We start from the raw sequence: 22,921 nt of genomic DNA on the forward strand, positions 1-22,921 counted from the left end.
GCTTATCCGGAATATGATAAGATATGTACCTAGGTAGGTACTACGCGGTTGAAAGGTGGGGCAGCAGCCATCGCAAGGCACTTAGGGGTTGGAATTTCGGCTCGCGTATCCTAGCTCCTGTGTCTGCGACCCCGACTTAGACCTATAGGGCTCCTAGTCGAATGCGTAAGTTCGCACTTCTCATCGATGTTGACTGCCCCGTCAAATTTGAAGACATTGGACCAGTCACTTACTCGTGGGAGCACGCTCCGCCCAAGTCATGTCTTTCCGCAAGAAGAATGTCGTACTTGGCCAACAGGCCCGAGGCACAGTGAGGGAAGCCGGTGTCAAAAAGCAGGAAATATCGCCCGCAGTGGGAGTTCGCCCATCACCCTTGGACGGGCGCTTCACAACCTCGACGGGCACCGGGTCACTAGATCAACTGCTGGCAGGACACGCCGGGCTGCCTCTCGGGAGCAGCATTTTAATAGAGGAATCTGGAACGACGGACTTTGCGGGTGTCCTTCTCAAGTACTATGGCGCAGAAGGCCTCGTACAGGGTCATCACGTTCATGTGCTAGGTCCAACCGAAGCGTGGAAGGGTGAACTTCCTGGGCTTGGCAAAACAAGCAGCTCGCTTCGTGGCCAGCCAGCTTCGGTTTCGAACGAGAGAATGAAAATCGCCTGGAGATATGAGACTCTTAACGGCAACAAGACAGGCACAGGTAAGATGACCATCCGTTATTCGGGTTGTAATCAACTGCGCACGTCAATTGACTGTTAATGAAGATGCAAGCCAAGGAAACGCCAACATGACAGACAGCTTTTGCCACCAATTCGACCTTTCGAAACGCTTACAACCCAGCGATATCAAGGGGAAGCTTGACACGACGCTTTGCTTTCCTGCCATGACCTGGCCCCAGTCTTCAGGAGGCGCCGACATTCCGTCGCCCTTGGATACATTCATTGCCAACCTCTCGGCGAAACTGAGGTCTTCGGCGCCGGACGCAATTCATCGAGTCCTAGTCCCAAGCCTATTGTCGCCTGCGATCTACGGCTCGTCTGTGTGCCGGCCTAAGGATGCCTTGCAGTTCCTGCACAGGCTAAGAGCTTTACTGCGTCAATACAGCGGAAGTTTGACAGCCGTAATTTCGATATCAACATCACTGTATCCTCGCTCCAGCGGGCTCACTAGGTGGATGGAGCTGCTTTGTGACAGTGCGTTAGAACTGTTACCGCTGCAGCGCAAGGTGCATATACAGCCGAATGTCAGATCCGAAGATGTGGTCCAAGGCATGCTCAAGGTCCACAGCCTTCCCGTTTATCATGAAAGAGGGGGGGGGCTGGAGGGTGGCTCATCACAGGAGAATCTCTCATTCCGCTTGAGTAGCTCGAGCGGCCTGATATTCAAGCCCTATAGCTTGCCACCGATGCTGGATGGGGATGAAGGCATGGGATCAAACGAAACGAGGAAGAAAGGGGAAGAGCTTGACTTCTAAAAAACTAATGTGTGTATTGAAAATAAGAGCCTCACCAGAAGCAACAGAAATGAGAAACATGAACGAGATGGTGTGAATGCGTCAGAATTACCTTCCGTCCAAAAGATACGTACCGATCAGGTCGAAGACCGTACACTGTATGGACTCCAAAGTGGTCCCTGGTGCCCCACCAAGCACAGCATTGAAATATTCTCTGGCGCCAAAATTTGCTCTCGTCGAATTTCTTACATTCAACAACATCCGTTCAGGTAAGATATTCTCTGCCCCTCTCGCAGATTTTTTCTCCTCCAATGATTAAACCAAAAAAAACATCAATCTGTCAATCCACTGACACTTTGTGATGATACTTTTTTTTTCTTTTTCAAAGCGAATATGATTTTATGGACGTCAAATACCATTCGTGCAGCGTACAAGCTAGGTTGATCGTAGCTGACTCTCACAGGAATCATTCGAAGACGGCATGAATGTGTCGCCTGAACTAGGTCTGGCGCCAGTGCGCATCTCCAAAATTGCCGACCGCTATCTTGTCTTTGATGCAGAAGATGTAGCTCGGATTCGACGAAACCACAACATTTGCTCAGTGCTGATTGGAACTACACCGCAAAATCCGACACAGAATGTGTTCCTGAGTTTGCCCCTTGAATTACTGCCCGAGGAAGCCAGTGTGCTCATCGAGAAGAAGGTAGGCCGCCTGGTCGACGAGACATCCCAACACCTTTCCTGCCTTGGTTCCCCAGACCAACAGACTCGCCACGCCTACGTCACAATCTTGAAGGACCGCCGGGACGAGGCGCAACAATTGATAGCCGAGGATCAAGCCAAGAAGTCTTCGGTGCAGGCACGAAGGGCTTCGGGTGCTCAGGTGCCAAATGCCGTCACGGCGGGCAAGGCGTCTTCGGAGAATATTCTGCCACAGGACAAGCTGCTGGCGGTCACACCCACAACGAGTGGCGGTCTTCAGAATGCCCAGGATAGGATTCTGACCGTTCCGTCTCCGCCTCTCGGCCCTCTCCACCAGTACCTTTTATCAAGAGGCTACTATATGACACCCGGTCTTCGTTTCGGTGCCGACTACAGCGTGTATCCTGGTGATCCACTACGCTATCACGCTCACTTCCTTGCTACGAATTATGGATGCGATGAGAAAATCCCCATGCTCGACATAGTGGGCAGCGGACGTCTAGGCACCTCGGTCAAGAAAGGTTTCTTATTTGGAGGAGAAGCCGCCGTCCCTGGAGACGCGACTGCGAAACATGTACGCACGTTCTGCGTCGAATGGGCTGGGATGTGAAATCGATGGATTTGGATGCTGAACCAAAGTGTGGAACGGCGCTGAAGTACTAAGGTAGCATGTGTTTGTGTACAATAACAGCAAAAGATACCCCCTGACGTCAAATGAAACATTGCACCGAACCCCACCAGCGCCGACGTTATCCTCGTGTCCATGCACTTCCATCATGTGGTCTTGAATCAGGCGCCGCCCAAGAGATCGTCGCACCAAATGTCTGGAGGGCTTCTCAGGGGACGAAAATCCTGCTGAAACTGATTACTTCCCTGCGACAACAGACGCATTTATCAAAGTTATTCATGGCCAAGGACACCCGGCAGTCGTCGCAAAGACTCAGGCAGCGACAAGGCCAGACAATGATTGTCCTTGGAGAGCTCTGGCATACGACGCATTGAGGGCCATCGGGACCTAGCCCGGCGGCCCCTTCTGCCCATGTCGACTCGCTGTGAAGAGCTCGGGGAGTGTCAGAACGGCGAGATAGCAGAAGTTGCTCCAGGCGCTGAGCCTCTTCGTCAGGGGTCATCTTGCACGGCCTAGTTGATTCTTGGCCTGGTCTTCCGACTGGTTGCAGTATCTTCATCCGTTGTAACTGCTGCGACCTCTTGAACTGTGCCCTTGTCATGATCCTATCACTAGCCAAGTGGGCGGCCAGTGTAAACGCCTCATCTCTCTCTTCAGGATTGCTGGGATGCAGTAGGCGGGCCAAATCCGATAACTGTAAAGCGTCGTCAGGCGTTGGTGTGGTATCTCTGGTTGTCCAGGATCCCGGTTGCGTCGGTGTTCTCTGCCCGTCATGCTCTGATTCCCAATCGCTGTCGTCGTTGGCGTTGAACGAGACGACACTAGTGGTGTCATCATCGGCGGTCTCCTCAGGTTGGTATTCACCACTATTGTCCGTAGAGCCCCAATATCCGCCCTTCAACCACCAGCCATAGAGCCGCGTATCCAGATCTGTCTCGTCGATGAATGCTGAGCTACTGCTTCTTCTCCAGGCCTGCTGTCTGAATTCTGTTTCAACATCGACGGCCTCGCTTATCGGGATGTCCATGGTGGACTGCATAGATTCGATGGTGGGGTCGACATGATGTTCACTGCCGTTTCGTTTGACGCTGTCGGTGGCAGTTTTGGGCCGGCGTGCTATCCATAAGAGAAACTGTGGCGAACGAACGCCTATCTTGGAGAGAATTTTGATGGCAGCGGTGGCCCAGGTTCGGATTATCAACCTGTTGATATTCATGAGAAAATCCAGCGCCATGAGCCACCTTCCACTTCTTTCCGCAGCGCCAACTCCATCCCTGACCCTACGCTCGCCTGAACGAGCCTTCGGTACCTTCTGCGCGGCTCGCTCGCGAGCATAGCCGTTTATAGGCAGCAGGTGGTCATCCATCACGGGGACTAAGCCAATGGTGCCGATGGTGTCGTACTGCGAGTTAGACGAGCTGGCTCCTATCCACTGCGCTCGCAACTCCTCCAGCTCTCGAAACCTCTCCTCCTCGAGCCAAGTGCGGTGTCTGAGGTTGATGTCTCGGTCCTCATTCAAGTAAACCGCTTCACTGGCCATTGTGATGGCACCAAAGCCGGTTCTCAACAGGGCAGTATAGAAGTCCATATCCATGCCGATACGAATATCAGACAAAGACAAATTGGCTTGCATATTCTCATGGGCTTGAGCTAGCCGCTCGCGCAGTGTTAGACGCTGGCCTGTGGACCCCTCCATGGGGGTGAGAGCGGCTAAGCCTAGCGCAAGCAGATAGATAGAAAGGCAGATGAGTATGCCACCGAGGACAAGAACATGGGGGATGAAACCGATGATACAAACCGTGGGAAACCTGAGCAGTCCTTGTTTTGAAGGGTCATCCAGGGAAAATGTAAAAGCGCTATAGAGTATGCTCGCCATGAAACAGAGGCCCCAAAATCCTGTGTTGACAAGGCGAAATTTGGATTGCAGATTGAAGATGCCCAGAACGTGGCTAGTTATGTGGCTCATAGTTGAGAGGAAGGCCACTAGGAGAACTTCAGGCGGAGTGTTGACCCTTCGAAGAATCATGGAGCGGCTAATAGCAATACTGCTACTTGGCTCAGACAGCGCCTCAGCGGCCTGTGACTGGGTAAACAAGCCCCAACCGAGCTGATTGCTAATCGCAGCATCAGCCTCGGCGAAGGCGAGTGAATGCTCGAATAGTGTCATACCCGTTTCGGCCGATACGGGACGGCCCTGAACGGCGCATGACACAGTCTCGAGAAATTGACTGAGGCAGAACGTACCGAACAACGGCCACAGAAGTGACAATGACCCTCGCAAATACTGCGTCGGATCTTCGTCGTTCGCGGGCACCATGCCAACGGCTGTGCATGATTCTTGGTCGGAAGCTCCAAGCAGGAGTGTGGAGCTCATTGTGTGAAGAAAGCCGCCGGCTTGGGAGAACATCAACTCTGAACTCTTGCTAGTATTTCCCCAGCGCATCTCAGCAAAGTCAGGGGATGTTTGACATTGTATGGAGCGTAGGAGACCGCGGGCTTGTATGAGGAATAGTAAGACCGGGAGACCGCGCAGGAGGAGACGGATAGGTAAGGTCAGGCGTAAACGGCGTCTCGTAGCTGCAAATATGTGGGTGCGATTGAGCACAATAGCCATAGCGATACAGCAAAGGGCCCATTTGCTCGTAGCATAGCTAAAGACGCTGCCTAGACCCTTTGCCCCTTCCATGGTAAACTTGGGACTGGCAATTCCAGTATCACGGTCGACTAGGGTATCATGCCCCGGCCCTGTCCCAAGCCCATGATGATGTTCCATCGGAGGGGGTATGTTCATGTTGAGGGCAGCGGTCGTAGCGGCGTCGGTCGTACGAATGATTCCGGGTTCGGTCGCTTCGGGAATAACTCTCTGGCCTAGGCCATCAAGTGTATCGGGAGCCGGAATGAATGCTGTCAGCTTTTTGACGATCCTTGGGCCAGCCTGTACCAGATCCTCGAAGGAAGGGGCGAGCTTCGTGATGTTAACGGCTTGTTGAAGGTGTTGGGCGGTCCACAGCGACAGATCCCGCCAGATCGTGGGGTTGTCCACTGATGCAGAGGCGGGCTGATCCGCCATGTTCAGCTGGACAGCAAAGCGAATTCAATGTCGGAAGGCAGCGAAGGTAGCGAAGGCAGCAGTGGCGGCCTTGTCGCTCGTGGCGGCTGAGAGCGTCGCAACACGAATCATGGGCGGTAGGCGAAGGGTTGAAAGGGCATGATGCATGCAAGAAGAAAGGACGGAACGTGAATGGGATCCCCAAGAGCTTCAGACTGCAGATGCAAGATGGCTTATCGTGGAGTATGCTGATGTACAAGGTGTAGCAGACTGCACTATCAGAAAGCGATAGTCGAGATGGCAATGTTTGCTATCGATCGGATCTTGTTGAAGCAGCTCAAACAATGAGGTAGATCCCGCATCAACGCAGGTTGAGGAGAATCGGCACCGGAAGCTCGGATAAGTAGGAGGGTGTACTTGGCGCGAGCACAGGCGCAGCATAGAGCCGGGGCCCGGCTCCTCCAGGTCCTTTACGTTTCCTACCTACCCTAAGCAGGTAAGGTACCCCGAGGTACTGAGGTAGCATCATTCATGGGCAGTTAGTAAGTAAATACCGACCAAGGCGCTAACGCGATTCCACAAAAACTAATGGACTCAACTACCGTAACACTTTTGGAGAACCCCTGGACGGCACAGTTCACAGTAGAAATCTACTTGAATTCTATGTAGATAATTCGTGCAACAGACCGTCAAGACAGGATCGTCATCAAGAAGAAGGATTTCAAGTGCCAAAGTTTCGTAGCCTCGTCTACTGGTATCATATATCTGTTGGTAATATCATTACATAACTGGGAGGGTGCACGGCACAAGTGCCCCGGCTACAGTCCTTTATTCCAGCTTCTTCGATCCACCTACACCGATGGACTGGCGCTGTAAAGCCACTTCAAAAACACCCCGCAAACCCATGGGAGCGTGCAAGCTGCCGCTAACGTCCTTTAAAGTACCATGAATGGCTCAGAACTCGTGCCAAATCCCTCGCGTGTCTTTGATCGACTGATCCTGACCAGAGTAAGCGTCCGACAAAGTAGTTCCTCTGCCTGATGACATGCCTTCCGATCCGCTCAAAACCCTTCAGCCTCATGCGTAAAGCCGGGCTCTTCCTCGTTGATAGGAAGAGCCGGGATAGACATGTAATCCGGTGAGGCAGAGTGCCGCCAACAAGCGAACTAGGCAAGATATTGCGTTCTCTAGCTGTCTCCAGATCAAGACTTGACTAGCCTTGAGGTGGCTGGTGATCCTGAAGCCTCTCCAAAACCGCCCGATAGTTGCCTTTCGACGCCTGAATAGCTCGATCCATCAACTTCGTATGAAGGAGAGGATCAGAAGGTGGTAGCTGACCTTTGATCCATAGATTGGTCATCTCGGCGCGGCTAGGCAGATAGGCAACACAGCAAGCAGCCAAGATTCTTTCGTGGTCAAATGAAACAGGATCCATGACGATTGAAGTTGCAGACAGGTCACCGGCCGTTTCTCCTACAACTGCAGCAACGCCTCCGGTTACCATGTCCACACAGTCAATCCCAGCGTCAGTTAGAGCGGCGGCCGCAACCGTGATGCAGCCACTCAAAACGTTCATTACATCCCACTGTTCATTACCTTGGGAATAAGAGAGCTGTCGCTCTTGATCCCCCTCGATGATGGTGACAATGACGTCAACGCCACTCTTGGGCCATCTGTCTGCAATAATGGCCCCACGTAGAGCAGTGTCGAGATGGACACTTAGGTCTCTTTCGCTCGAGTCGCGCAGGTATCCACGACGTTGACGAGTAGCAAACGGTGCGTACTTGACGTGTGTGGAGAGAACCAGGTAGGGTGAGAAGGGTGCGGACCGGGGAAGGGAACGAGGTCCGTGAACGGTGCAAATGAGCTTCATGCCATTGGCATTTGCTGTAGGATTGGCCTGAAACTGAGGGGGTTCGATTTCCATGTAGGCGGATCCAGATGCCGTGGGGGCTACGCCGGTCTTGAGAACTGGTGATATAGTTAGTATTGTGAGTGACGAGACTACCGCAAAGGATTGAACCAACATAATCCTCGGATTCCGTTTGCTGGCCTGGCTCTGGAACTTGATTTAGAGCTGCAGCCATCGAACACGGGCGGTAGAGTGGGACCGGGGGGGCCATTAATTCTTCGTCGGTCGGACATGTCGTGATGAATATGACAGTGTCGACAGTTTCGCGGTCAAAGGCACGAAAATGGCAAGAGCGTATGTCGGAAAGACCACGGGGCGTATCGCAAGCTAGATAGCCAACTAATCTGAGGTAGTGAACGTAACGCCCGACTGGTTGTTCGAAGTAACTTCGAATCTTTCTGAGAAAGAGATGGACTCTTAGATGAATAGTCACTTCACAGTTCGGCTGGTCGCTTGGAAGGCTTTTCGTCGAAGTCGCAAGGAGGTGAATTTTCAATCAGCTGAGGTTCTTTTCAATACAGAGGTAGACTCGTTTAAATGAATTCAACCGGGGCAAGCCGGTCCCGCTCACAGCTCTCGGCACAAAAGAGACGATAAGTGGACTTATGCGCATATCCAGCTTAGTGGGCTACTACTTTAAGCCCAAAAATTTTTGCGCCTCAACCCAGATCTTGCTCCTTACCTTCATCCAGAGTTGAGATAATTTCATCCTCATCAGGGTCAGACCTGGGCTGCCGGGCTGCCGGGCTGCCTCTCAATGGTAAGTGCTCAATGCCTATTCCTATCACCTATCTCTACCCTGCATATGATGCAAAATTTTCCACTAGTTCACGCGATATCCTGAGCGCACGAACAACATGCACTACCATCTGACCTCAACCTGTTCTGGGATGTTTCTTCCAACTCCTCTGTGCGGCGGCTATTTTTGAGGCAGGCGCTGACTTGGACATAGAGCATCATCCCGCCGTTTCTCATCGTCCAGCATTTCTGCTAGAAACAATGTCGTGTATTCGGTAAGTTCCATCTATCTACGCAATTCCTTTCCTCCACAACACGTCCGTGATGAACCACATTTTCATTCAGTTCTGCTACTGAAATCTGTGATGATACCCATTTACCAAAACAATCTTTCTGATGGATACCCCGTCTACCGCCTGCTGAGAATCTTTTAAATAATATCGTATGCTAACCCGGCATTGTCTGAAGGCAAAAAATGTGCGACGGAGGACTCCAAGGCTTCTCAGACGGCTGCTTTTGACACCTGCTGGGAAATTGTCTCAATGGTAGGTTTACTCTTTACTTTCGCAACCCTCTTTCCCCATAATCCCCATCGCAATGACGCTCGGGGTCTACATGATGACCATAGCTTATCCATTCAACTATCTCAAGTCGGCCGAGCTATACTCTCGCACTGGAGTCTCTCTTGTGAGGGATAAGGATGGTGGTGGAGTTGATTCCTTCGGAACCGTAATTTAGCTTCAGTGCCCCGGCCTCTCGGTTCTTCGTTCTGAAGCTCTGGGAGGCTGGGGCCGGCCGACTGAATGAGTAAACTGGCTTGTCTGACTCGCCGTTTTTGTCTTCATTTCTACTGCGAACATTTTCTGGATCCCGGCTAATGGCGCGTTCTAGATATTAAGATCACATCTGGGGCAACCGGTGGCAGATTGCGTTAACTCATTTGAATGATTTGGAGGTACGTCCTTGTTTTTGCACTTCCGAAGTGTTTCTTCACTCCGACGCGCTTCGCTTCTGCTTTAGATATGATTGATGATTGTGGGACGCCCTCTATGTGTCGACTCCGTAGTCTTTGACCAGTGCCTAAGTCATGTATTGTCGGCCGCCCCGAAAGCCAAGATGCTGGCTGAGGTTGAACCCATACACATGCTCCCTTTTAGCCGGCAGGCTTCACCCAGTTGCTGTGTTCCATGTCGACCATGTGCGAGTGCTGTAACTCGACAACATCGCCGACTTAAGTAGTAAGGCCTTTGTTTCAGGAAAAATGTGATCGCCATTGGTCGGCATATGATGTCTCGAGGCCAGTGAGGGCATCTTGATGTCGACGCAACTAAGAAAGACAAACGACTGAGACTGCAGCACGTGAGACTATCGCATACTCAGTGCCGATATCTGCCGGCTAGATGCCCTTCTCCCTTGTTCCGGGCGTGCAGCCGTGTGTCTGTCTGTACATAACAGACGACCCACAGAGCAGATTACCATGCGAGACAACATAAGTAAGGATCTGGAAGGAAAGGCAAAGATGCGGACGAGGTTCCAGAGTACGAATACTATCCTCGGTTTGGGAGCGGAGGCGATACTTGAGGGAGCCCCCTGGGAGAGATGTAAGCCAATGAATAGAGGTATTGAGAGCTTACTCAGGCTCCGAGGCAAGACACTGTGCTCGCCCCTACAGTAATCGTGCAGGTGCTCAGGCCACCTAATGAGAATGGGGATGGCGCTGCAGGTCACAGAACACCTAGGTGGCATAGTTCGTCTACCTCAAGGTACCTTACCTTACCTTATGCACAAGTGGTCGCCGCCGTGTTTGAGCACGTCGGCCTCCCTTCCCCTGTGCCTATCTACCTTACCTCTCGCAACGACGCGAGCTCTCAACGATTAGCCCACCTCTCGACGACAATCATTCGGAAACATCACGATTACGGCTCCCAACAGCTGAGAACCCCTGCCCTCTCCAGTTGCGCGCTGCTCCACCGGTTTCCTTGCTTTTGAAACTCGTACAAGTGCTCCCCGTGGCGCAATCGTCCCAGCGCAATCAACTTTCGTTCCACGCGAAAGTGTTACGGTTGCCAGATGCCCTCGACTGCTTGAACATCACGACTCCCAACGTCCGGTGGAATTATACCGCAACTGTTCGAAGCCCAACTCCCAGCTAAGGGCTTAGTCCCTCTACCCAGTGCCCTGGATGTTACCGTCATATGCGTCGTCGGGCTCCAAAGTGATGCCTCGCCATCACTCCGGCGGCTTCTCCAATGGATACCCCAGGGGCAACACGTTTGAAATCTCCCCTCACAGGTACGTCGCACAGCTGTCATTGCCCTCAAACGCTTCCTCCTGCGCGGTTTATTCCTCAATTGCGACGAAACCTGACGATGCTCCCTTGTAGATACCAGCCCCGAGCTACACCCGCGAACCGCCGTCGACAGCGTCTGCTCACCCGTTTGGCCATTGTTGCCATCTTGGCCATCCTTTTTCTAGTTCTCATATGGCCAGGTGCATCACTGACCTCGATTGTGTCTCTTGGCCTGCTTTCAGCGAGCGACGACCTGCAGCTTGAAACAGTACGATACTACGACCTCAGCAATGTCCAAGGCACCGCCCGCGGCTGGGAGCGTGAGGAGCGCATTCTTCTTTGCGTGCCTCTGAGAGATGCCGAGAACCATTTGCCGATGTTCTTCTCCCATCTGCGAAACTTCACGTACCCACATCACTTGATCGATCTCGCCTTCCTCGTATCCGATTCCAAAGACCGAACTCTCGAGGTTCTGTCAAACAACCTAGAGGGGCTTCAGGCCGACGAGGATGTGAAACAGCCATATGGTGAGATTTCTATCATTGAGAAGGACTTTGGGCAAAAGGTCAATCAGGATGTTGAGAGTCGTCACGGCTTTGCTGCTCAGGCAAGCAGACGGAAATTGATGGCTCAGGCCCGGAATTGGCTTCTTAGTGCAGCCCTGCGTCCTTATCACTCATGGGTGTATTGGAGAGATGTTGACGTCGAAACGGCACCGTTCACCATCCTCGAGGATCTTATGCGCCACAATAAGGATGTCATCGTGCCAAGTAAGTCTTAATGAACCTCGCAGGCCCGTTGCCATTGCTGAACACCGCATAGATGTTTGGCGTCCCCTGCCTGATTGGCTTGGGGGTGAGCAGCCTTACGATCTGAACTCTTGGCAGGAGTCAGAGACAGCATTGGCCCTCGCAGACACCCTGGACGAGGATGCTGTTATTGTTGAAGGTTATGCCGAGTACGCTACATGGCGACCCCACCTGGCATATCTGCGAGATCCATACGGGGACCCCGACATGGAGATGGAGATTGACGGCGTGGGGGGCGTCAGCATCCTGGCCAAAGCAAGAGTATTCCGGTCAGGCGTTCACTTTCCAGCTTTCAGTTTCGAGAAGCACGCGGAGACGGAGGGATTTGGCAAGGTAAGATGTTTTGTGCTTAAGCTTGAGTCAACAATTTTTTAACGTCAATGGCATAGATGGCGAAGCGGATGGACTACTCGGTCGTTGGCCTGCCGCATTACACAATTTGGCATCTTTACGAACCAAGCGTGGATGACATCAAGCATATGGAGGTATGTTGTCGTTCGATACGTTGGGTCGAATAATCAGATCTAACGGTGTACAGGAAATGGAGCAAGAGAGGTTGGCAAGAGAGAAAGAAGAGGAGGAGAAGGCAGAGAAGGCCAAGAAGGTCAAAGAGCAGTTTGGCGACGCGAGCAGCCAATGGGAGAAGGACAAATCCGATATGCAGAATCTCGCGACGGAAGACAAGAAGAGCAAGCAAGAAATCAAAGAGAGGCAGAACGCTATTGAACGAAAGGAGAAGAAGACTGAGAAGAAGGAGGGTGGAGGTTTCGCGAAGGAGGCAGAACGCTGAAGTCAGCCGCAAGCAAAGCTAAACACGAATCTGCATGGTCGTAGAACGTGCTGAGATTCAGCCGAAAGACTTTGACTTCATCATCTGCTTGGCCAGCAGATGCTCCTCAACTGCATTTTCACTGTGTATACGACATGTATCTCGATGAGGGGTGCTATAGGATGTTTTGTAAAGGGACAGTGCCGTAGAGAGGCGTTGGAAGGTACACAAAGGCACGACTAAATGCAGTCAGCTCATTTACCAATACGAGATAAAACAGGAAGATCTACTTGTACCACATGTATCGTTTGTTGAGCGGGAAGGTGAGTGTCGAGTGATGATGGGTTGGAATAGTGCGTGGATAGGCACTCACATCAAGACTCAAATCGAGGCTATTGTAACCAGCGTGTTCTATGTGACTGGCCCTGAGAAGGTTCGGTATGCTCTTAAGGCATTTGCAAAATATCTGGCGTTCTTGATGGGTCTGCCCTAACACGTTATTCCCGTCATGCACAAGGCACAAATGTACACGCCATCATTTACGAGGCACTGATGACACTGCTGACATTGTTGACGTGGTCTCAAACACTTCTAGAAAGTGCCTACCTACCCGATTAGCTGAGTAGGTGTGTATTCTTACCTTGCACAAACATACCTATGCCTAGATAGATACCTTAAGGTACGTAGGAAGTCTCGAGTCTGCCCTAGCACAGTGGGTGCTGAACGTCTAGCAGAGGTAAGTCACTACATAGTAGATAGGACGGTCCACCCACGATAAGGTAAGCAAGCACCCTGTTGGGTGACCACCAGGTAGGTAGGTACCTCGGGTAGCTAGAGACGTACTGCCAGCTACCACGACTTCACACGTTAATCTGGAGCTCCTGCAACCTGGTCAATTGCCGGGATCCTCTTTTTGGCGACAACTGTCTTAACAAGACACGCAACAATCAACCTCCGATTTGCAGACGAGAACCTGAAGGCTCAATGTCCAGTGGCCCTGCGTTCTTGATGGCCCTCGAGCTCTGATCCGATTCAGATAATACGATTGTCACGCGCATGAGCGTATCCTTTCCCTGTCCTATTTCTCGGTTCACTTCTGTCCGAGAAGGAGCAAGCTTGCAGAATATCCAACCTTGCGCGCAAGTATCCGCCGCGTTCGCATCCGCGTCCACCACTTCCACGCTCAATCAACCATGCTTCGAGATGGTGACGAACCCCAGCACCTCGAGGCAGCGCCTGCCTCGACCGGTCATCTCAGCCTTGACCTGCGCAGGCCCATCGGACCCTCCGTGATGCCTCCCAGAATGCAATATCGAAGTCGGCCTGTCTCCGTCGCCGTAGACCCAGTGTCTCTGGTCATGTCGGAGTGCATATCCATAACGTCGGCACTGCACAAGCATGCGCGCTCACCGCATTCTTCTGTATCCGCCATTCTAGGCGGAAACCCGAACCCGATATATTTAGGCCCCACGAATGCTACACCCAGAGGCCCGAAAGCTGCTGGCAGTGCTCTCAACGCAGACAATCTACAGGATACGGCTTCTGCCAACCGATGGGGTCTACGTGGGAAAAGGGGCCGCAGCATACAGGACAATCCTCTGATGGCTGGCTTTGGGAAGCTTCGCCACGAACTGGCCAGCGTTCGAGGTAAGATATTGCCTTGTTCTCCCTTTGAGGTATACCACAGACCAGTCTTGCTGACCACGGTCTACGTACCAGACATTCATTCGTTTGACGCGTTATCGCTTCTGAGTCCATTCTTGCAGATCATACAAACCAAAGGCACCGCTGCGCCTGTCACGATACTCACGCTCGGAGCACTCCGCAAGTTCCTAGCCTATGGCTTCATTGGCCCGACCTCCCCGCGATTCGCCCTGGCGATGCAGTCACTATCCGCAGCAGTCACGCGGTGCCAATTTGATGGCAGTGACTCTGGCCAGGTTGAAGTTGTTTTGCTCATGATTCTCCATCTGATGGAAGACATGATGTCAGGGCCCGGGGGTGACATTCTCAGCGACGAAAGCGTATGCGATATGATGGGCAGAGGATTGGCCATCTGTTCACAGCCCCGTTTCTCACCTGTGCTACGCCGCACGGCTGAGGCGTCAATGGTTCGCATGTGCCAAATCATCTTCGAGGACGTGAAGCACTTGGAAGTCGAAGCCGGAGACGAGTCTGATGCTCTCGATAAACAGACGATCGCGGACATGGACAGCGTAAAGATGGACCCTGCTGCAAATGCTGCTGCTGGTTTGCAAACCCCAGGACCAGAGAATGAAGCTCGCTTGTCGACATCGAGTTCAGCGCCAGTAGACCTGAACCAACCACCTCAAGAAAGCTACGGCTCTGGAGAATCCAAGCCCAATATCGACACTGCCGCCGAAGCAGAAGGAGATGGCGAAGCAGGAGGTGATGGCGAGGAAAGTTCCGAATCCCTCGACCTGCGACCCTACTCGCTGCCATCAGTTCGGGAGCTCTTCAGAGTTCTCGTCAACTTCCTAGATCCTAACGACCGCCAGCACACAGATACGATGAGGGTAATGGCTTTGCGCATCATACACGTGGCACTCGAGGTATCAGGGCCCTCAATTGCACGACATCCAGCGTTGGCTGGCATTGCAGAAGACAGGCTTTGTTGTTACCTCTTTCAGCTTGTGAGGTCTGATAATATGGCCATTCTTCAAGAATCCCTGATTGTTGCTGGCACTTTGTTAGCCACTTGCCGCGGCGTTCTGAAACTACAGCAGGAACTGTTTCTCTCATACCTTGTTGCGTGTCTTCACCCATCAGTAGAAATACCACGCGAACCCGGTATTGACCCAACACTGTATGCCGGAATACCGCAGTCTCCGAAACTGGTCAAACCTCCACCGTCGCAGACCAGCAGCGGACGTTCCACGCCGGTACCAGTGAAGGATAGGCAGAAACTGGGCCTTGAAGGCGGCGCAAGGAAGCCCGACGCGCGACAGGCAATGGTTGAAAGCATTGGTGTCTTGGCACGGATGCCGACGTTCATGGCCGAATTGTTTGTCAATTACGACTGCGACGCCGATCGAGCAGATCTTTGCGAAGACATGATCGGACTACTGGCGAGAAATGCCCTCCCTGACAGCGCTACTTGGTCTACCACAAGCGTTCCGCCACTATGCTTAGACGCACTTCTCCGATACATACAGTTCCTCGCTGAGCGGCTGGAAGAGCCGCCAGTAGTGGAAACGTACCTAGATCCGGCCGAATTGCGAGAGCGACGGCGGAAGAAGAAGATTATTATCAAAGGAACGAGCAAATTCAACGAGAATCCGAAAGGAGGTCTGGCTTATCTCGAGGCACAGGGCATCATCGAGAATGTCAAAGATCCTGTCGCGGTTGCCCAGTTCCTCAAAGGCACCTCTCGAGTGTCAAAGAAGGTTCTTGGGGAGTATCTGTCGAAGAAGGGCAGTGAAACCGTCCTCGAGGCATACATGAATCTTTTCGACTTTTCTGAAAAGCGAGTTGACGAGGCGCTCAGAGGCCTCCTGGAAACGTTCCGACTTCCTGGAGAATCCGCGTTGATTGAGAGGATCGTCACTTGTTTCGCCGCCAAATACTGCTCCATGGCAACACCCACTGAAGTCGCCAACGCAGATGCAGTCTTCGTCTTGACGTATGCCATCATCATGCTGAATACGGACCAGCATAACCCCAACCTCAAGGGTCAGAAGCGCATGACAGTAGATGACTTTGCACGGAATTTGAGGGGCGTCAATGACGGGCAAGACTTTGCCCCTAGTTACCTCCAAAGTATTTATGACAACATCAGAACGAACGAGATCATTCTCCCTGACGAACACGACAACAAGCACGCTTTCGACTACGCCTGGCGTGAGCTTATTGTGAAGTCTGAGTCGGTGCGGCCATTGGTCCTATGCGATACGAACATCTACGACGCGGACATGTTCGCGGCGACGTGGCGGCCAATCGTCTCAACGCTGTCATACGTCTTTATGTCTGCCACGGACGATGCGGTCTTTGCCAGAATTGTTACCGGCTTCGACGAGTGCGCGCGAATAGCTGCCAAATACAAGAATGCTGATGCTCTCAATCAGATCGTATACTCACTCAGCCACATGACAACGCTGGCCACCGAGATTCCTTTCAATACAAGCTTGAACACCGAGGTTCAAGCTGGTGAGAGCAGTGTCATGGTCAGTGAGCTGGCGGTCAAGCTGGGTAGAGACTTCCGCGCGCAGCTGGCCACGCTAGTACTTTTCCGCGTCGTAACCGGGAATGAGTACTTGATTCGCAGCGGCTGGAAATCTATTACTCGTATCTGGCTTAATCTTTTCGTCAATTCTCTCGTCCCCTCTTTCTTTTTGGAGGGTTCTCTTGACATCAACCCTATTCCGCTGCAGACGCCCTCTCAAGTCATCGATAGAGGTTCAAAAGCCGTGGAGACTGGTTTCTTCTCTGCGTTTACTAGCTACATCTCCAGCTACGCAGCTGACGACCCCCCCGAGCCTTCGGAGGAAGAGCTCGAAAGCACACTTTGCACTGTCGACTGCGTCAACCAATGCCGTATGGGCGAAGTCTTTGCCAACATCTCGTAAGTTTGCGCTCGGGTTGGTGTTAGCCACCGCTGATTAATGGAACACAGAAACCTGCCACCTGATGAATTGGAGCCTCTCGTCAATGCGCTGTTAGATGCTTTGCCAGAAGATCACAGTTCTACCGTGATAGTCGTCAAGTCCGATGTGCCGTCCTCGCCTATGAATGGACAGAAGACCGCACAAGCTGGGATCGTCTATGACCCAGCAATGGCCTACATCCTGGAATTCAGTACCGTGCTTGCTCTTCGTGACCAAGACACCATCCAACTTGTCGGCAAGCGGGTTATCGACGCATTGCAAGCAGTACTGCGGGATGCGGGACGCTACCACTACATTCTCGTCTCAAGGGCTGTCTTCTACCTTTTGAAGCTATTGCACGTTAGCTACGTAAGTAGTAACAATGACCTGGTTCCCATTGTACCCCTGCAACGTTTTAGATCTAATTCTGGCTCCTCGCAGACTCATGACTATATTAACGTGCCCGTCCTACTTCACACCATATCGAGTTTTGCGAAAGACGTACTGGCAAAGACCTCGGTTCTGCTCCTTCAGGGATTGAGAATTTGCATCGACGAGCCAAGCCCACTTCGCAACGAGATCATGACCTCTCCGGACTTCTGGGCCATTATGCGAGCACTGGCTCTGCGACATGACTCTGCGCCACTTGTTTTCGATATACTGGAAATGGGTTGCGGTGGAGCCCCGCCAGCCATCATTGCGGATAACTATGAGTCTGCTATCTTGCTACTCGGAGAGTTTGCCTCGGTGGCCGGCCGTGCTGCTGTAGCTGATGCAAAGCAGCGCAAGACTCGTGAGGGTACACGCGAAAACCCCAGGTGAGTAGCTTCAGGCCGCATCTGGAGCCTCGAGACAGCTAAATATTCTCCAGTCTGGTCGAAGTTGTGTCACGTGGTTCCAAAGCAATCAGTACGATTTACAGTATGACGGCACGCATTCCCTTCTTGATGAAACAGTCCCATCTTGAGAACAACGAAGGTACGCTGACAGTGATTTTTCCTTCCTGCAAACAATGTCTCATACTCTGCCCCAGCATGGTCTGCGTACTGGTTGCCCATTTTCCAGGCTCTCACAACGCAATGCACGAATCCTTGTCGAGATGTTCGCCTCCAGGCCTTCACTTCACTCCAGCGATCGTTGCTCTCGCCAGATCTCACCTGCAACGACCACAAGGAGTGGATAGCGATATTTGGAGAGGTTCTGTTCCCGTTGATCCACAAGCTCTTGAAGCCAGAGGTCTTCTCTTCCGACCCTGTAGGTATGAGTGAGATGCGAGTTCAGGCCGCTTCTTTGCTGTGCAAGGTCTTTCTCCAATACCTTGTGCTCCTTTCCGAATGGGACGAGATGTTGGATTTATGGGTTAAGATCATCGATATCATGGATCGTTTGATGAACAGTGGACAGGGTGACAGTCTCGTGAGTAATTCGGATTTTGTGGAACGACCATGCTTGCTGATAATAGTTTCGCAGGAGGAGGCAGTCCGCGAGAATCTCAAGAATGTAGTCCTTTTTCTAGCAAGCAGCGGATACTTGGTGGCGCCCAGCCAAGATACTTCGAAAGAGACCTTTTGGAATGAGACATGGAAGCGAATTGACCGCTTTATGTCAGACCTAAGGGGTGATTTAGCACTAGAAGAACCAAAGGCTAGTGGAGAACATGCGGACAAAGTAGAAGTAAGCATATAAGTAAATAGACTTTAATATATATGTTATAAAGATAGAGTAATAATACTTAAGTATTTTACTTAAAATTATTTTCTATAAGAGTTATATTATTTCTATAGCTTAGATAAAAGCTTTATTAGTATATAAATTATAATTATTATAATAGTTAAGTTATATATTAATAATAATTTATTATAATTAAAATTAAATAGCTTTATATAGTAAAATTCAACTTATACTTATTATAAAAGTTAAATTAGTCTTATTATTATTTATTATTTATTTTTAAGTTATAGTTATTAGTNACTCTAATTAAATATATATTAAATATTAACTTTATCTAATTAATATAAGTATATATAAAGAAAGAGTTAAAGCTTTTAAGTATATACTATAATTTATATTAAAAACTTATATTAAAAAAACTTCTAACTTATCTCTCTAGCTAATAACTTTTAAGTTATATAATTATTACTATTTATAGCTTTAGTTTTATTTATATATATTATTAGATTATTTTAAATAGTACCTTATTAATAACTTTAAAATTTTAAGTTAATTAAATTATAATAAACTTTTTAACTCTTTTTAACTTTTTATTTTATTTTATATCTACTTTCTAATAAGCTATTAGCTTTATATAGTAAAATTTAATTAATATTAACTATGAAGCTAAACTAATCTCTTTACTTCTTATTAATAACTTTTAAGTTATATTAAAAAGGGTTAAAGTATAAAAAAGTATATAATTAAGGTAATATTACTAGAAGTAGGGCTATTAACCTTATATTATAAAATTTAATATTATAGAACTTATATATATATAAGGCGCGTATAGACTATATTACTATATACTTAGCTAGACAGCTAAATAAGTAGAGTAGAAGATAGATACTTTTATACCTATATTACTAACCCTACCTTTAGTAGCTATAAGGTTATAATAATTAGTAGTATAACTAAGATAAGTCTCTATATAATACTTATAGCTTCCCTATAGTATACTATATATACCTATAGACTATATTTTTAAAGCTAACTATAAAATAGCTTTTAATTATATTTATAACACTAAAACCTTAGAGATTATACTTATAGTTAATACTAAAAATACACTCCTTAAAATTAAAAAGTATTAAAAACTTAACTAATTTTATATATATAATTATAATAATAAGTATGTTAGAAGGTATGAGGGTACTTCCCCCTCTATTTCACTCTATACTAGAGGGTTTAAGGCCCTAATACTCTATACTAATACTTAATACTAGGTAATGCGCTACTAAGAAACCCTTTATAGGAAGAAAACTCAGGCCACGTTACAGTATACGATTAAGTAGACGATACGTATATAATACTATATAATGATTAGCTAGAGGCCGTTAGTGCCCCACTATATATGTGGGTCCCTTGAGTAAGGGACCCACTTTTTGTAGCGGGTCCTTAACTAATCAGAAGAGAGGAAAAGGGGTTCCTATAGCTAGGATCGAACTGATACCTATGCATTTAGGTAACGTATAGGCCTACTAGGTGCATACCACTACGCTATATAGGTTATAATAATAAGTATATACTATTATAAAAGGGTAGTTATAATTAAGAAAATAATATAATTAGAGTTTATATTAATTAAAGACTAAATCTTAGCTTACTTTTTAGTAGCTAAGTAGTTATTAGAAGTAGGCCCTTCTTCCTAAAATAGTTGATAAAATCCTAGTAACAGCTTAAAGTACTATAAATTTAAATACTTTATAATAATTAAGCCCCCCTTTAGAGAACTATTTTTAGTTTAGAATAAAGATTTCTTAATCTTAATCTATTTAGTAAGGGTTTAATTAAGAAATAACTACTTTATTTATTAATTTTACTTCTTTTTAACTAATTAATATAATTTAAAATAATTAATTCTAAAATTTAGCTAAATCTTCTTAAAGAAGAGGATATAATTATATTCCTTTCCTTAATCTTTTAATTTAATCTTTTTAATTTAAGATTTTTTAATTTATTAGTAATTACTCTTTTAATTATTATTTTGATCTTTATTTCTAATCCCTTAATTTAAAGTATTAATATAAAGAAGAATTAAAAAAATATTTAATAGCTTTTATATAAGTTAAAAATAAGTTACTTTTTCATAAATATTAAGTATAAAAATAACTAAATTATAAGAGAATATTAATAAGAATAGTATTATTAATTAAACTATAGAGAATTTTATAGATAGTTATACTTTTTAGGAGTTTATAATATATTAATAATTATTTAAGTTTTATAGTATTTTTAATATGTTTTGAAAAGGAGTTTTTAATAAAGATACTACTCTTATAATTAAACTTAAAAATATAGTTCTTTTAATTAATATTACTTTTAGCTTATTAAGTTTAAGTTTATTTAATTCTTCTAATAATATATTTTTAAATAGTAACTTTTTATTACTCTAAATAATTATAATAAAACCACTTTATTTATTTTAAAAGTTTCTATTATTTTAATAATTTAAGTAATCTTTATTTAAATTAATATAATTATTTACTTCCTCTTCTAAATAAAGTACTAAATAAACTTAAATATAATAGTTTTCTTAATATTTAGTTCTACTTTTATTATATCTATACTACTATAGGTTACTAGCCTTATATTATGAAATTTAACTAGTATTAACTATAAAAGCTAGACTAGTCCCCTTACTCTCTACTAATAACCTTTAGGTTATATAACTATAAGTAGTTTAGACTTAGATATTATCTTTACCTCTACGCTTCTCTAACTTTAATTATTATAATAAGCCTTAATTATCTTCCTCTAATTACTTCTATTTATATTAGTCTCCTCTATTTCTTGCTCCTTTAAGCTATACCTACCCTTTATACTATATTTAATCTATACCTATCTTCCTCTCCTCTACTATTTAGATATCTATACTATAATATCTTCTACCCTACTATATAGTCTTAATAGCCTTATTACTATTAGCTATACTTTTAATATTAGATTTACTCTTCTTAACCTATTAATATTCTATTTAAGCTACTTTAGCTATCTTAAAGAAACTTATAAAGTAATTATAGGTATTAAGATTATTATTAATAGCTTTAACTATCTCTATATTAATCTTAAAACTATATAACTCTATTATATTACTCCTATAAGCTATTTTAAGTAAGTATTTCTAAATAAATTTAAAGAAAGTTTTCTTATTAATATAGAGAAAGTTACTATATTTAGAACCTTTAATTTTATTAACTTAAGTTTTATAGATTAAGTTAATTAGTATAACTTTACTTAGTCTATATAAAGTTATAATAAGTAGGAAAAATAGGAAAGTTATTATATAAAGTTATAATATATATAGGAGGATATAAGGAATAAGTTTAAGACTTTATTTGAATAGTTAAGTTTTTATACTATAGCTATAAAAACCCTTATAGTTATAGTAATAAAGAGTTATATTATTAAATTTATACCTTTAAGTATAGGTTTAAGCTATTATTAAGCTTTAGTTATATTATAGATAATACTTTTATAATATTATAAATAACACTCTTATAAATAATAGTAAATAACACTCTAAGTAATATATTTTACTACTTTACTACCTACTTACTTACCCTCTTCTATATAGCTAGAGATAAGTTAAACTAAATATTAATAACTAGTTATATTAAGATTTATTTACCTACTTTATTAAGATTAAGTATAAGTTAAAATACTACTATTAGGCTTAAAATACTAAGAAAATATATATAGAGTAAACTATAATACCTACTTATATAGGTTAACTAAACTACTAATATCTATACTACTATAAAAGTATAAAAAGAAAGTAATACTTTTTAGAATAAATTACTTATTATTAAGTATATCTTTATTTTAAATAGTAATATATATTTACTAAGAGCTAGTAGTTAGATAAGACTAAAAAGTTTATAAAAGGTATATATTACTTAAGAGGAAATTACCCTCTTAAGTATCTTTAAAATATAAACTTATAACGTTTATATTAGTTATATAACCGTCTTTCTTAATAAGACTTATGATAGGGGTTATATAAAATAAAGAATATATTATAAAATAAATTACTATATACCCCCTTAGTTAGAAGAATAATTAATAGTACTTTATATATATATAAAAATACTTATAAACTAAACTTATTATATAAAAACTTATTTTATTTATAAAATTAAAAATACCCTCTTAAAAATGAATAGTTTAAGAGTTTCTTCCTTATATTATAATTAAAAGAACTTTAATAAGTCTTCTTTATTTATAATATATTTAATTAATTTTATAAATAT

The 22,921-nt window shown here is 46.0% G+C and overlaps 6 protein-coding genes across 6 annotated transcripts; 4 read left to right on the top strand and 2 right to left on the bottom strand.

Annotated features, from left to right (window-relative positions):
* Nucleotides 1-259: 259 nt before the first annotated feature.
* GCG54_00008993 (uncharacterized protein) lies at nucleotides 260-1,478 on the top strand (the record flags this gene model as incomplete). Its single annotated transcript, XM_045408946.1, has 3 exons — nucleotides 260-704; nucleotides 745-855; nucleotides 886-1,478. 3 exons carry the CDS (start codon nucleotides 260-262, stop codon nucleotides 1,476-1,478), a joined length of 1,149 nt encoding a protein of 382 aa, XP_045257862.1.
* A 460-nt stretch (nucleotides 1,479-1,938) lies between these two features.
* Nucleotides 1,939-2,769, top strand: GCG54_00008994 (putative tRNA-splicing endonuclease subunit tsp-4; the record flags this gene model as incomplete). Its single annotated transcript, XM_045408947.1, has 1 exon — nucleotides 1,939-2,769. One exon carries the CDS (start codon nucleotides 1,939-1,941, stop codon nucleotides 2,767-2,769), a length of 831 nt encoding a protein of 276 aa, XP_045257863.1.
* A 226-nt stretch (nucleotides 2,770-2,995) lies between these two features.
* GCG54_00008995 (Protein ASI3) lies at nucleotides 2,996-5,857 on the bottom strand (the record flags this gene model as incomplete). The annotated part of the gene is made up of 1 exon (XM_045408948.1): nucleotides 2,996-5,857. The coding sequence occupies one exon, from the start codon at nucleotides 5,855-5,857 to the stop codon at nucleotides 2,996-2,998; it is 2,862 nt and encodes a 953-aa protein (XP_045257864.1).
* A 1,192-nt stretch (nucleotides 5,858-7,049) lies between these two features.
* GCG54_00008996 (Exosome complex component MTR3) lies at nucleotides 7,050-7,981 on the bottom strand (the record flags this gene model as incomplete). Its single annotated transcript, XM_045408949.1, has 2 exons — nucleotides 7,050-7,807; nucleotides 7,864-7,981. 2 exons carry the CDS (start codon nucleotides 7,979-7,981, stop codon nucleotides 7,050-7,052), a joined length of 876 nt encoding a protein of 291 aa, XP_045257865.1.
* Nucleotides 7,982-10,668: 2,687 nt separating this feature from the next.
* GCG54_00008997 (Mannan polymerase II complex ANP1 subunit) lies at nucleotides 10,669-12,375 on the top strand (the record flags this gene model as incomplete). Its single annotated transcript, XM_045408950.1, has 5 exons — nucleotides 10,669-10,778; nucleotides 10,870-11,546; nucleotides 11,599-11,918; nucleotides 11,975-12,070; nucleotides 12,124-12,375. 5 exons carry the CDS (start codon nucleotides 10,669-10,671, stop codon nucleotides 12,373-12,375), a joined length of 1,455 nt encoding a protein of 484 aa, XP_045257866.1.
* A 1,172-nt stretch (nucleotides 12,376-13,547) lies between these two features.
* Nucleotides 13,548-18,644, top strand: GCG54_00008998 (uncharacterized protein; the record flags this gene model as incomplete). The annotated part of the gene is made up of 7 exons (XM_045408951.1): nucleotides 13,548-14,001; nucleotides 14,047-16,936; nucleotides 16,988-17,327; nucleotides 17,400-17,776; nucleotides 17,830-17,936; nucleotides 17,992-18,374; nucleotides 18,429-18,644. The coding sequence occupies 7 exons, from the start codon at nucleotides 13,548-13,550 to the stop codon at nucleotides 18,642-18,644; spliced, it is 4,767 nt and encodes a 1,588-aa protein (XP_045257867.1).
* Between the last annotated feature and the right edge of the window lie 4,277 nt (nucleotides 18,645-22,921).

This window comes from Colletotrichum gloeosporioides (genome assembly GCF_011800055.1).
Source record: "Colletotrichum gloeosporioides strain Lc1 chromosome Unknown consensus_92, whole genome shotgun sequence".
Taxonomy (NCBI): Eukaryota; Fungi; Ascomycota; class Sordariomycetes; order Glomerellales; family Glomerellaceae; genus Colletotrichum; species Colletotrichum gloeosporioides.